This window comes from Nycticebus coucang, chromosome 18 (assembly GCF_027406575.1).
Source record: "Nycticebus coucang isolate mNycCou1 chromosome 18, mNycCou1.pri, whole genome shotgun sequence".
Classification (NCBI taxonomy): Eukaryota; Metazoa; Chordata; class Mammalia; order Primates; family Lorisidae; genus Nycticebus; species Nycticebus coucang.
The window spans coordinates 60,688,565-60,703,404 of NC_069797.1; the positions used below are offsets into that span (position 1 = coordinate 60,688,565).

Consider the following 14,840-nt stretch of genomic DNA (forward strand, 5'->3'; position numbering starts at 1 on the left):
CAGCCACCATCTGTCACAGAGCCACAACCATAACTGGCTCACAGGGTGCCCACCTCACCTCACCCTGAGAAGCTGAAGCAAGATAATCTACATAAAACACTCAACACGGTGCCTGGCACATAGTACCAGCTCAATAAATAGAAAACTGAACTGTTAGAGTGTGTATATATACACACATATATATGTACATGTAAGTGTATATATGTGTGTGTGTCTGTGTACAAAACCATTATTTTGTCATTTACTCCATTTTAATTTTTATTCTCTAATCTCCCCAACCAGAAGGAGGTAGGAGATGCGGGGAAGGAGGTGTATGTGTGGAGAAATACCATCACTCGCTGTCAGGCTCACCAGGTGGCATGTCGAGAAATCTTCAGGGTTGGAATGTAGGTGCTTGAGACAGAATTTGCAGCCCTCCCTGGCCCTCTTGGGAGCTTCTGTCTCCAGGGGGTGCCGTCACTACTAGTCATCTCGAGGTGTGAGCAGAAGCACTAAAGACTGGACCAGGCCTCACCCTGCTGCCCCTAGACTGGCCCAGCAGGCCCGAGAGCAGGGTGTTCACCCTTTGGGGTGGGGCTACATCTAGGTGGAAGGTGGTGAAGGGCCTACAGGCCTCGGCGGGGCTTTCCAGGTCCCCTGCCTGGGCCTCTCCAGACGCTTGGGTCACTCAGTGTCACCGCAGACAGTTGTTGGCCTGCTTGACAGTCCTGCAAAGAGCCCCAAGCATTCTGGCCTTTTACCCCTCACTCCCTGCTCTAGTCATGATGGGCACAGTCTCCCCTCGCCAAGTCTCCATCTGTGTTCCATCCTAGCATTCTACAGCTCCCCCTTCACACTGATCTTGGCTCACATCCACAGTTGTATCCCGTGAAAATCTTCTTTAGTGGTCACCCTGACCCCACAGAGGACCCCCTGTGCCCAGCTACCCACCTGCAAGGCCCACTCATTTGCCCTTGTGCCCACAACAACCCTGGTGCTTACATTCGGCCTGGGCGATGATGGAGATGGCAGCCGGGCCTCCCTCGGAGCCTTCCTTGGCTGTGCCTTTGGTAATCACGTCGTTCAGGATCTCCCACTTCCCACAGAACATGTGGCTCTTCTCCACGACCTCACACTTGTAGACAGAACTTTGCTTCTTCCCCATTGGCTGTGTCTTCTCCTTGGCTTTAGCCAGCTCCTTCTGCTGCCCAACTGCCGAGCCAGGGGCACTTGGGCAGGCCATTTCCATCACTGCCATCTCCCAGGCTCACGCTCACCCTAAGAGACCGATACAGAGCAGGTCATTCATCATTCCAGAGCCTGGGGGCACAAGTCAGGCTAGGGTTGGAGGACACATGCAAGGGCAAAGGGTCTCTGCCTCTTTATGACACATGTATTTATCCACCAAACATGCCCCATGGTAACACAGTGAACCTCTCATCATCTACACATGTTCTGCATGGCACAGACCCCCAGCCCCACCCACCATCTCAACACAAACACAACACCCCATCTGTGCCCAACGAGGAGGATGCCAGCCCACTCCCTCTAGGACGATGGTAGCACAGATATTTGAGTTGGTTCTTTCTTGCCTTTATAATAGCTAGATCTTTTTCTGTTCTTTCATGATTAACTCTGCTTCCTTGGGACAGGGAGGTGAATCCCATCCTCCAAAACCATCACTTTACTGATCCCACATAAGCCTTGCCTTCTTGAGAGGACATGTCTACCCATGCTATCCATAGTGGCTTTTCTCCAAGTGGAGAGAATCAAGGTTTTGTTCTTGGGTGGTGCCTGTAGCTCAGTGGGTAGGGCGCCGGCCACATATACGGGGGCTGGTGGGTTCAATCCCGGCCCGGGCCTGCTAAAACAACAATGACAACTGCAACAACAAAAAAAATAGCCGGGAGTTGTGGCAGACGCCTGTAGTCCCCACTACTTGGGAGGCTGAGGCAAGAGAATTGCTGAAGCCCAAGAGTTTGAGGTTGCTGTGAGCTGTGACACCACAGCATTCTATCCAGGGAGACAGCTTGAGACTCTGTTTCAAAAAAAAAAAAAGAAAAAGATTTTGTTCTGTTTCCTAGCAGGAGGTAGATATGTGTGTGTGTGTCTCTTAGGCAATCTAAAACTCAGCATGCAAATGGCTCTCAGCACTTGGCTGCTTCCCTAAGATGCATCTGTATGTGCTCTCCAGAAGGAACCGACATGCTTCTTCCTCGAATGTCCAAACTCACTGGCTGAAAAGTTATCATTTTCCTTTCAGGCAACCTTTCACACTGATTTGAAGACCCTAACGCCAATCTATGCCCCTAAAAATAAAACAACCAAGCCCAAGAATTCACCTTTTTCTGGATTTTGGCTTGCCCAGCCCTGACGTTACCAAGGAAGCTGTGAGGGAGAGTAGCCCAGAGTTGCCGACAATCTGTGCACACAGCCTGTAGATTAGAACTGTCATAACAACACCAATTTGAGATTGTTACCATTTGGAAACCTTTTTAAAAACAGGGACTTTTTCAAGGGCAGGGCCCCTCTAGGGTGTGCCTTGCTTTAGACAAAGCCTGAGAAGGTACCAAAGGCAGACAGGTTTTTTAGTAAATGTACCGTGGAAGCGAGGTTTTTAAATAATTGCTCTCAGTTGGTCTTGAAGCTGTTAGTACCAGAGGTTGTCTTCCCTGCTGTAACTCCATGAAACCTGGCTTACTCCTTTTGCTCTTGGGGCAGAAGGATAGACCACGTGAAGCAAGCTTCTAACACCTCTGGCCTTTTGCCCTATCAGGCCTGAAGGTTAAATGAGACAGTGGGAAGTGGAGAAATACTAGGTCAAAGCCGTCTTCCTACTGAACCTGTCTCACTCATATTTTCCCACCAAGATGGCTATGAAAGGCTGAGTCAGCTCGATTGAGGGGGGAGGTGCCAGTCACTATTAATTAACTCTTTGCATCTCTGTCTTCAAGGGCTTCCTGGCTTTGAACTCAGACCACCTCCAGCTTCCTGCATGGATGCCTGGATTCAGTTTTGAAGGCCAGATGCCAAGGGGGGCAAGCAGGCAACCTCCTTGGTACCTGAAGATCTGAATGAGTCTAAGGGGTGTTTTGATGTCTCCAAGGCAGGCTATTTTTCTTGTAACCTGACTTTCATCCCCTGCCTCATATCTCCCTAACCCATGCCACCTCCAAATAAGGAATTGACCCAAGACATAGTCGGTCTGACTTTCTCCGGCTCCTTACCAGGGTTAATGAAATCTTAAGCAGAAACCAAAAAACCCTCCTAACTTAACAGCAGTGGAGCTGTGCTTACAGGGAACCTGATGTGGCTTTAACTTCCTCATGTTTATTGGAAGAACCTGAGGCCTAATTAAGTGGAGCCTGCCCAAAGTCACCAGCCCCCGTGTGGCACAGCAGGTCACAACTCAGACCCCAGACTCTTGGGGCTGCGCTGCCCACTCCCCAAGTCTCCTGGGTTACAAGCAAACACAGGAGGTGACACTCATGGTCTTCCCCAGTCCGAGGCTCCAAAGGGCAGAGGTGGCTTTGCATGCCACGCTTCCCCCTGCACATAGCACAGACAAATGATATTGACTGAAATAAGGAACTTGAAGGACAAAGAATGCTCTTCCATGACCTCTAGAGAAAGGATGATCCTGAGCACTGAGGAGGAAGAGTGGTGCCCTCCAAGGGCACTTGCTCAGAGACCCACCTGTGCTCGGGCCCAGACAGCCTGTCTCTGCCTGAAGTGGCCCAACTGAGTGTTCTGGAGAGCTCATCCTGAACTAGAGCTCCTCCAGAGAGGCTGTGGGGCACTCCTGCAGCCCCAGGAACCATCGTTTCCTCTGGTGAGCTAGCCAGGGCCTTAATCCTTGCTCCATGAACGTGCCAGGTTCCCACTCCCCAGAGAAGCTGGGGCCTAGGCTGAGACCTAGCTCAGAGGGGCCTAGCTCAGAGCCTCCTCTGCAGTTCCCTGGTGACTCATGCGACAGCCGGGCAGGCAGGCAGTAACAAGGAGGCTGTTGAGAAGCTGACCCAGCAGATGGCAGCTGAACTTGTGAAGGGCACGGGAAAAACAGGCCGATCCTCACCCCCTGGGGGCACAAATCACGGCCTGAGAGCTGTAAAGCTTCTCCTATGGCTGGCTTTCCTGTCCCACATGACCATGACTCAGAGCTTCACTGATAGCCTCCAAGTTTAAGAGGCTATTCTTGGGACACTTTGGCCTGACAGCAGCTCTCCTACACAGACACACACGCTTGCCCTCTCCCTCTTTCTCCACTTCTGTCTTGGTTCTGGTCTACAGAAATCAGGGTTCTGGATTAAGCCTGGGTCTGCTGGTCCCATAGTCTTCCATCCCTGGGCTATGGCCTCTGGCTTCTCACCCCAGCTCCCAGTCCTACAGGTACACCCCTTCTCTCTCCTGCAGCGAGTGGGCAGTGAGGACTAAAGGGTTTTTTGTTTTCTGCCTTTGAAGGCAAATCAAAATTCTCATCCAATTCCTCAGCCCAGACACAACCCAGCTCCATTCAGGCCCCAGATGCACTCAGCTCTCCGTATCAGCTGAGGTGAGCAGCAGCAACGGCCAAACCACCTGGCTTCCCCACAAGCCCAAGGAAACAAAAGAGGAAAGGAGTAGACCTCACTCAGTACCTTCTAGGCCTGACGTATACACAGGCCTGTTCTCTCTCCTATAATGCGTCACTGGCCCCATGGAGAAGTCTGGGGGATAGGAGTGACACAGATAGTACCAGATCAACCTGTGGACACATCTGCTAGAGGAGTTCTTTTTTTTTTTTTTGTAGAGATAGAGTCTCACTTTACTGCCTTCAGTAGAGTGCCATGATGTCACAGGACTCACAGCAACCTCTAGCTCCTGGGCTTCAGCGATTCTCCTGCCTCAGCTTCCCGAGCAGCTGGGACTACAGGCGCGCGCCACAACGCCCGGCTATTTTTTGGTTGCAGTTCAGCCGGGGCTAGGGTTTGAACCCGCCACCCTCGGTATATGGGGCTGGCGCCCTACTCACTGAGCTACAGGCACCACCCTGCTAGAGGAGTTCTTAATCTGGGCTCAAGAATGAGGTCAGGGAAGGCTGTGAGCCCCAGAAACTATATATAATTTGTGTTTTTCCAGGGAAGACTTGGCCTATACTTTCCCCACTTTCTCTAGGAGTCTTGCACTCCCCAGAAGGGTGCTCTAGGCTCCCTAAAAGAGCAGACTGGGACTAAATGACTTTTTTTTTTTTTTTGAGACAGAGTCTCATTATGTTGCCCTGGGTACAGTGCTATGGCTTCATAGCTCACAGCAACCTCAAACTCCTACGCTCAAGTGATCCTCTTGCCTCAGTCTCCTGAGTAGTTGGGGACTATAGGTGCCCACCACAACACCCAGCTAGTTTTTCTATTTTTAGTAAAGATGGGGTCTCACTCTTCCTCAGGCTGTTCTTGAACCCCTGAGCTTAGGTGATCCACTTGCCTTGGCCTCCCAGAGTGGCAGGATTACGGGCAGGAGCCACCGTGCCCAGTCTAAATGCCTGATTCTTGCTCCACTCTTTCCCTCCAAGGAGATTTCTCTAATGCAAACTGACTTCAAGTTAGAATCACCAGATGAGTTCTTAAAATGCACTCCTCTTAGACCTACTCAATCGGAGTCACTGGGCGTTGGAATACATACTTCTTACAAGTTTTTTGGACAATTCTGATCCCAAGAGGCAAGGATGCCACTTGACCCCTGCTCTTTACTCTCAGCTACACTGTTCAAAATGGTAGCCACTAGCAACAGGTGGCTATTTATATTTAATAAAAATGAAATAAAATTTAAAAATCACTTCCTCTGTTATACTCTCTACCATATTGGACAATGCAGATAAAGAACATTCCCATCATTGCAGAAAGTTCTATTGGAAAGTGCTGGTCTAAGGCTACGAGCAGTGTTTTTCTCTGACAGGAAAATTTATGTTCTAAGATTCTGGGACAGGAATGGGGTTTAGGCTAAATGAATTTTTGATTCACTGCAAGGTGCAAAAGTAATGTCTTAAATGTTGATCTTCAAAGATGATAACCTTTCTAAACTGTATCATATTTCAGTTCCCTGTTTTGGTGAGCACAGTTCAGAGAGAATGCCAGACTAGGAACCAGAAGTTATGGCTTCTAGCTTTGGCAAGTTGTTTTTTTTTTTTTTTAAGAGCCGTGGGACCATTTTTGTCAAGTGAAATCATACCCCAACTCCCAATGACTAAAAGAGCTAGCAGCATGCAACTGGCATGTAAATCACGTTAGAAACAGCTTCTCTGGCTGAAGGAGGTGGGCAAGAACTCCACGTGCTTGGTTTCCCTTCATCCACCAAGGACTTGCAGAGTTCAAGAGAAGAGTTTGACAACCAGTGGCCTAGGACATCTCTCAAAGTTCCTTCAAGTTTGGAGAATTGAGTCAATTTGTTAGGATTATTTGAGGGCTGGATGACTCGAATTCAGAACAGTAATAGTCAATATATACTAAGCACCTAGTGTTTTTAATCTCTTTTTCAGATGTGATGGTACAGAAGTTCAGCAGCATGACAAGAAAGTTACACAGTTATAGGCTGCAGACATTGTGTTGAATCCAGGCTTCTAACTCCTGAGCCTACGTCTAAACCCGGAGCAGGCCACTTCTCTGAGTTTCTTCTTTTAGTTCTTCAGAAGAGTGTTTTGAGGACTGAATGAGGAAGAGGACATGAAATGCCATCAATTTGCTTGGCCGATACAAGACGCTAATTCAACGTTCATTCCCTTGCTCACCACCAAGCTACTTAACGCCATCGCTGAGACGATGGACTTCTATTTCAGCAACACAGCAGCAAGATATTTTGTGCCTTACCTAAGTCACATTCAATATTTGGAGCCTTGGTTCTCTGTATGTGAAAGGGAAGTAAAATCTGTCTTATGGGGCCATCCTGAGAATGTCCACTGAGGGGCCAGGGCACATCTCTCTCATGACTATTTCATCTGGAAGTAAAAACTTGTCCTTCTCTGCATGTCCAGAGGGGATAAATAGCAGAAGTAGAATGACTCAGCTTCCTTAATAAGATATTGGTTAAAAACCAATCTCCTGACTTCCTCTTTCAAGCCTTCAGCTTGCCTGGCCATCAGGCCACACTGGGTAAGCCTCTGCCTATCAAAAATGAGGGGCTGTGCAGGAAGGGGAACCGATGGCAAGTGCCAGGCAGAGTGAGCTGGCCTGGCAAAATGGCCATCTGGCCAGGCAGCCCCAGATGACCTCATACATGCTCAGCTGCGCCTGCTCTCCCCAAACCCCTGCTTCCAGCCTCTGCTCCAGACTGATCCCACCATTTGCCTGAGTGGGCGGCAAGGCGCAAGCCTGTGATTCTCTTCCTCTGCTCACCATGTTCCTCCCTTCTTGCCTTCCCTCCTTTATTAATGTCTGTTTAGATCTCATCTATCCTTTAAGATCTATCTTCCCAGAGAAGCCTTTTTTGGTAGGCTTCTGCATGCACTCAACAAGTATTCAACGAGTGTCTCTTGAGTGTCAGGTAATGTAATGACCATTACCATTCAGAAATTTCTTGTGTGCTGGGCACTGTGCTAGGTGCTTTATCTGCGTTATTGATGTGCCTCGTGGCAACCCTACAAGGTTGGTAATGTTATCTCCATTTTACAGATAAAAAACTAAGGCTCAGAGTGGTATGTTACTTGAAGGAACAAATGAGGTTCAATGTATACAATTAGAGCATCTATCATGGGCTTAGGGATAAAGCCAGGAGACTTAGGCCCATTCCCTTTAGAGCCAAGGATCACCAGTTCCTTTCTAGAAGAACTTGTTGGCAGAGGTAACCGGAACATCCAGGAACCGAGTAGTATTACTACCCATGTGGATATTGCTACCCCTGTTTTACTCTGAAGATCCACTCAACTACTATTGGTAATAATTTCTTAGCCTGTGGAGGCAGGAAGCCCACAAACTAAAAAGGAAGAGTCTCATCGTTAAGAGCTGAATCAGCAATAAATTTGTCAGACTTCTAGTTGAGTTACATCAGTACGTGCTCCTAGGTGTTATGATTTTTAACTTGATTAGTTTTAATAAGTCATTTCCTCACTTGTAGGCACCTAATAAAGAGCCTCAAATCCAATAACTGGAGGCAGCTTGAGGCTTTACGGTGAGTAGAGTCCTGGCTTGAAAGTGTCCTGTCCAACTGCAGAGCACTGCAGGGGCTTTGCACAGCAGTCCCTAGGCATGTATGGGGTCTGCCCGGTGCTTGCACTGGGCGTACACAGAGGGAGACTGCAGTCCCTTGAGGAGCTCACAGTCTACTGGGGAAAAAGACAAGTAGTCATAAGAGTACAATTCAACGTAGGAGCACCAGGACAGACAGACATATGGCAGATGCAATGGGAACACAGAGGGACACCTGGCTGAGCCTGGGAGGTGTCAGGTAAGGCTTCCTAAAGGAGGCTGAGTCTCAGGAGTGAGAAAGAATTGCCCAAGGTGGCTCGGCGCCCATAGCTAAGTGGTTAGGGTGCCAGCCACATACACCGGGGCTGGTGGGTTCGAACCCGGCCCAGGCCTGCTAAACAATAACTACAACAACAACAACAAAAATAGCCAGGCATGGCTTGGCGCCTGTGGCTCAAGCGGCTAAGGTGCCAGTCACATACACCTGAGCTGGCGGGTTCAAATCCAGCCTGGGCCCGCCAAACAATGACAGCTGCAACCAAAAAATATAACTGGGTGTTGTGGCAGGTAGTGGCTACTACAGTAGCCTGTAGTCCCAGCTACTTGGGAGGCAGAGTTGGAGGTTGCTGTGAGCTGTGATGCCACAGCACTCTACCCAGGGCAACACCTTGAGGCTCTGTCTCAAAAAAAAAAAAAAAAGAAAGAATTGCCCAAGGAAAAGGAGAGGCAAAGGGGGTGTCAAAAGCAAGGCACAGACAGGAGTCTGTGTAGAAATCACCTGTTGGGGGGTAGAGCTCAAGTCGGGCAGCTGCAGATGAGGTTGGAGATGGAGTTCAGCCTCATGGAAACACATTTGGTCCTCACACCCCCTGCCAGAGTTTAAATTTGCAGAATAACAACAGAGCTATAATTCTGCATTCCTCCCACTCAAGGGCAGAGCTCTAGATACAGGAACCTACAGGGTCAGGGCAGGAGGTGGGTGCTGGGCATGAAATGAAAACCCTGCCATTGGTACAGAACCCCCACCCTGGCCTGGGCTGGCAATATAAGTTATAGGCCTCGGGAAGACTAGCTTAACTCTTTCTCTTGGGCAGAGAGACACAGAGAGCATGTAATCATTTAGACCTTGCAACAGATGTTGAGGAAAGGGCATACACATGGGCACTGGGGGTGAAACTCAGCTGGAAGAATCTCAACACTTGCCTCACCAGCCAGCTTGAAACCTGCTTCCCAGGAGGGCAATTTCTGCATAAGCCTCTCCCATTAAGGAGGATATGAAATGTGAAGGTACATAAATCATTAAAATCTTACAGATCAATTATAAAAAAGAAAACTGACATGCCCACAAAAACTCAGTCTCACTGCCAATTCCACAAGTCAAACTGCAGGGTAAATAAAATTTATAGGATAAATTTATGACTGTTTTCTAATTCCTACTACACCCGTCAATGCTGGCTGGCCCCCAGGCAGGCAGAAGTGCTGGCGTCTACAGGGCCCCTTGAGGTGTTTAACGTGTCACATCTAGTCTATTAGCGTAGGCATCCACTTCCAGCTTCCCCCTGTCTTCTGCCCACTCCATGCTTGTGCAAAGCTAAGTCTGAAACATCACATCCTTAAGATAGCCTCAAAGATATCTGTGGGCCCAGTTCCAACTCTGTGGTCCATAACCTATCTGACCACTATTTCCCCAAACATAGGGTTTGGCTCTGGCCAGTCTGATATCTCTACAACCTCCTGACTACTCTGCTGTCTATGTGTGCCATGCTGTTGTGTGGGGACTCTGCACATGCTGCTTGTCCTTTAGAGGTGAGGCTCAGCCCCCACCTTCAGGAACAGCTCCACTGCACTGACCACAGCTTCCTTTTCTGGCTACTCACAGAACCTGATCCCCTCCCTTCTTGTCCTCACCTTGGCCCTTAATCACACCCTCACCCCCTTTACTCATTCAATTCCATAATGTAGATGAGGGAACTCTGGAGACAATAAAGCATCACACTAAGAGAAGATAGCCACTCTTGTGTGTGCAACTTACAGAATTGCAATCTATGTGTGGAACAAATAGAAATACACAAAAAGACGGATAATCAAAGAGGTCCAGAGTTGGAGTAGTGGCATAATCATAACTTGCTGTAACCCTGAACTCTTGGGCTCAAGTGATCCTCCCACCTCAGCCTCCCGAGTAGCTAGAACTGTAGGGGTGCACCACTATGCCTATTTTTTAATTTTTTGTAGAGATGAGGTCTTGCTGTGTTGCCCAGGCTGATCTTGAATTCCTGGCCTCAAGTAATCCTCTTCATCCTCTCAAAGCTCTGGGATTACAAGTGTGAGCCACTGCATCTGGCTGGAGTATTTTATAATAGTAAAGCACTTTAACAAAAAATGTCTAATTAAGCCGTGTGTGGCGGCTCATGTCTGTAATCCTAGCACTCCGGGAGGCTGAGGCTGGTGGATCACTTAAGCTCAGGAGTTTGAGACTAGCCTGAGCAAGAGTGAGATACTGTCTCTGCTAAAAAACTAGCTGGGAGTTGTGGCAGACACCTGTAGTAACAGCTACTCAGGAGGCCGAGGCAGGATGATGTCCTGAGCCTAAGAGTTTGAGGTTGTTGTGAGCTATGATACCACAATAGTCTATGATACCTGTGATACCACAATAGTCTACCCAGGGCGACAGAGTGAGACTGTGTCTCAAAAAAAAAAAAAAAAAAAAATGTAGGCTCGGTGCTTGTAGTTCAGCGGCTAGGGCACCCACCACATACACTGGAGCTGGCAGGTTTGAATCCAGCCTGGGCCTGCCAAACAACAATGACAACTACAACCAAAAACAAAACAAAAACAAAAACAGCTGGGCGTTGTGGTGTACCTATAGTCCAGCTACTTGGGAGGCTGAGGCAAGAGAATCACTTAAGCCCAAGAGTTTGAGGTTGCTGTGAGCTGTGATGCCATGGCACTCTGCCAAGGGTGACAGCTTGAGACTCTGTCTCAAAAAAAAAAAAAATCTAAATAGCAGGGAAGGATAATTACTAAATAAATCATGGCATACCCATTGAAATGTTTATAAATAATTCTTAACATTATAGAGAAATACTTATGGGATACAATGTTAATAGAAAAAAGACATGATTATATCTGCAGTATGCTCCCACATACATGTATCCATATATATCAAAATTTATAAAAAACGTCAGACATCAGCATAGCCTGGTAGCAGTGGTTCTTTCTTGGTGGTGGACTTGTGAATATTTTAACTTTTTTTTTTTAATATTTTAACATTTTTTGTACTTTTCTCATTTTTTCCAGATTTTTTTTTTCAGTGAGTATGTGTTCTCTTTGTTTTCATTTTTTAAAAGCTAATGTTTCTAAGTGGTTAAAAAAAAATACAGAAAGGATCCGCAATGAAAAGTGTAAGTCCTTCGCACCCTCCCTCCCATTCCTCTAAGGGGATCCCTTCACAGATGTTCTCTGGAGAATATGACTTGTAGAATGAAAATAAGTAAAAACGGATCTCTTGGTATGGGATGAAAATTCAGGAGGCATTTGGTTCACTTTGAGAGTGGAGCTTAATAAATACATGATGACCTGCTCTTCCCCCCGCCCCCCGGCCCGAAAGCTTACCAGGACTAACTTCTGGCAGCTGGGCCACTAAAACAGAAGGCTGGAGATGGGTGAGCCTGCCCCTCCTGGTTTTGGTTTCCATTTCACTCTTTTTCTTGTTCTCCCCTGGGGACTGTGAGTTTTATCAGTTTTGACTCATGAAGTAGGAAGGTGCTCAGAGATGGCTGGGTCAGCTGTCCTTAACTCTGGTGGCCCTGGCTTCCAGCTTTTAGTTGTAATCATCAATGACAAACGCATGCTATGGTTGTGCTGGAGGTAAGGGGATGTTCATGGGCATGTGTGGCCCCATAAAGAGTGAAAAACAGGAGAGCCAGACCAGAAAAAAAGCCGCCAGCTCCTCCTCCGTTGCTTACATGGAGAGGTGGGATTGAGGGTCTGGCCCCAGGCTGGGAAAACCAAGGGAGACAAGTTTTCCTGGCTCACCTTTCCTACTTTCCTTATATATAATCTCTGACACCACTTAAAAAAAAATGTTTTTCAAGTACAAAAGTAGTTACTTATTCATTATAAAAATGTAAACAATTTAAAAGTATATAGGGGGGGAAAAAACCCAAAACTAAAAACAAAAAACCCCAAAAGAACAATCTGTGTACCATCTCTTCCTCCTTACACTGTTAGAAACACTTAAGTTTTATGTAAATTTTTCTAGTTCCATCACTGTACATACAGAAATATATGTTTGGGACTATTTACAAAATAAACATGGGATTTTACATACACAAATTTATACAAATTGCATCTTTCACTTAACAATATACAAAGGGTGCCATAAAGAGTTTTTTTTTTTTTTTGAGACAGAGCCTCAAGCTATTGCCCTGGGTAGAGCACGGGGCGTCACAGCTCACAGCAACCTCAAACTCCTGGGTTAAGTGATTCTCTTGCCTCAGCCTCCTGAATAGCTGGGATTACAGGTACCTGCCATAATACCCAACCATGTTTTGGTTGTAGTTGTCATTGTTCGGGAGGCCCAGGCCACATTAGAACCCACCAGCTCTGGTGTATGTAGCTGGAGGCTTAGCTGCTTGAGCTACAGGTGCCACCCATAAAAAGTATTTTAATAAAGAAGAAAGTTATTAAATTTATAATACTGAAGTCACATTTGATTACTTCTGCAATTATAAGAGCTGTTCAATGTGACTTGTATTCATCTTTTGTTATCAGTATATAATGAGTATTACATTCTTTTTTTTTTACGACAGTCTCACTAGGTCGGCCTCAGTAGAGTGCCATGGCATCACAGCTCATAGCAACCTCAAACTCTTGGGGTTAAGTGATTCTCTTCTCAGCCTCCCATGTAGCTGGGACTACAGGTGCCTACCATAACAATAGCCTGGCTATTTTGTTGTTGCAGTTGTCATTATTATTTAGCTGACCCGGGCTGGGTTCGAACCCACAATAAGGGTGCCGAGCCTATTACAATTTTAATGCAGTTTTTTCCTTTGTTAAGATGTGTGCACATGTTTTGGTACCCTCTGTGTTATGGATGCTGTTCCATTTCAGTGTATTTTATTCTTTTTTTGTAGTATATTATTTTTATTTTATTTCATTTTAAAAGAACAGCTGACTTTACCTATTTTAAAAGGAGAAATAAAAAAAATTAAACATAAAATTGTAATCTGGCAATTTCACATCTGGGTTTACATACAAAAGTTTGCTGTGACCAGAATGACATACAAAAAACGTGAAAGTAGGGAATTGAACAGACACTTGTAGACCATGTTTACAGCAGCATTGTTCACAATGGCCAAAAGGTGGGAAAAGTTCATGTCCATCAAAAAATGAATGAATGGGGTGGTGCCTGTGGCTCAGTGGGTAGGGCGCCAGCCCCATATACGGAGGCTGGTGGGTTCTAACCCGGCCTGGACCAGCTAAAGAACAATGACAACTGCAACAAAAAAATAGCCGGGTGCTGTGACGAGTACCTGTAGTCCCAGCTACTTGGGGGGCTGAGGCAAGAGAATCACTTAAGCCCAAGAGTTGGAGGTTGCTGTGAGCTGTGACGCCACAGCACTCTACCGAAGGTGACAAAGTGACAAAGTGTCTCAAAAAAAAAAATGAATGAACATAATGTGGTCTATACACAAAATGGAATATATCCAGCCTTACAAAGAAAGGAAAGAAAAAAATTTTTTGAGACAGAGTCTTACTCTGTCACCTAGGCTAGAGTGCTGAGGTTTCAGCCTTGTCACAGCAACCTCAAATACCTGGGTTCAAGCAATCCTTCTGCCTTAAGCCTCCCAAGTAGTTGGGATTACAACAGCCTGCCACAACACTTGGCTAATATTCTAGGTGGTAAATTCTTTTTTTTTTTTTGTGGTTTTTGGCCGGGGCTGGGTTTGAACCCCCCACCTCCGGCATATGGGACCAGCGCCCTACCCCTTTGAGCCACAGGCGCTGCCCAGGTGGTAAATTCTTGAGATTGGAATTTCTGGGTGACCCTTTTGTTAATGGGTTTTCTTTTTTCCCCTGTTTCCATAGTCAGGGAAGTTGGTAGGAGGTTTCCAAACATCATATTAGCTATTTGCTGGAAAGATACTATGTATTTTTTTTTAATTTTTAATTTTTTTTAGAGAAAGAGTCTCACTCTGTCGCCCTCGGTGGAGTGCTCTAGTGTTACAGCTCACAGCAACCTCCAGCTCTTGGGCTTAAGTGATTCTCTTGCCTCAGCCTCCCGAGTAGTTGGGACTACAGGCACTCGCCACAACACCTGGCTATTTTTTGCTGCAGTTTGGCCGGGGCTGGGTTCGAACCCGCCACCCTTGGTATATGGGGCTGGCGCCCTACTCACTGAGCCATAGGTGCCGCCCTGGAAAGATACTATCTTTGCCTGTAAGATGCTTACAATCTAGTTTTAAAAGCATCCATAATACAGAGGGTGCCACAAACATGTACACACACCTTAAGACAGTAAAAAAGCTGTTAAAACTGTAATACTCAGGCTTGGCACCCATAGCTCAGTGGGTAGCCAGCCACATACACCCGGGGCCGGTGGGTTGGAACCCAGCCCAGGCCTGCTAAACAACAATGACGACTATAACAACAACAAAAAATATAGCCGGGCGTTGTGGCGGGCACCTGTCATCCCAGCTACTTGGG

At 46.8% G+C, this 14,840-nt stretch overlaps 1 protein-coding gene across 1 annotated transcript in view; it reads right to left on the bottom strand.

Moving 5' to 3' along the window:
- Positions 1-14,840, bottom strand: part of MAP3K14 (mitogen-activated protein kinase kinase kinase 14) — a 46,496-nt gene that overhangs the window by 19,721 nt on the left and 11,935 nt on the right. The window contains exon 2 of the mRNA XM_053568222.1: positions 982-1,257. Coding sequence (XP_053424197.1) covers positions 982-1,237 — 256 coding nt within the window. The 5' untranslated portion in view covers positions 1,238-1,257. The remainder of the gene's footprint in view (positions 1-981; positions 1,258-14,840) is intronic.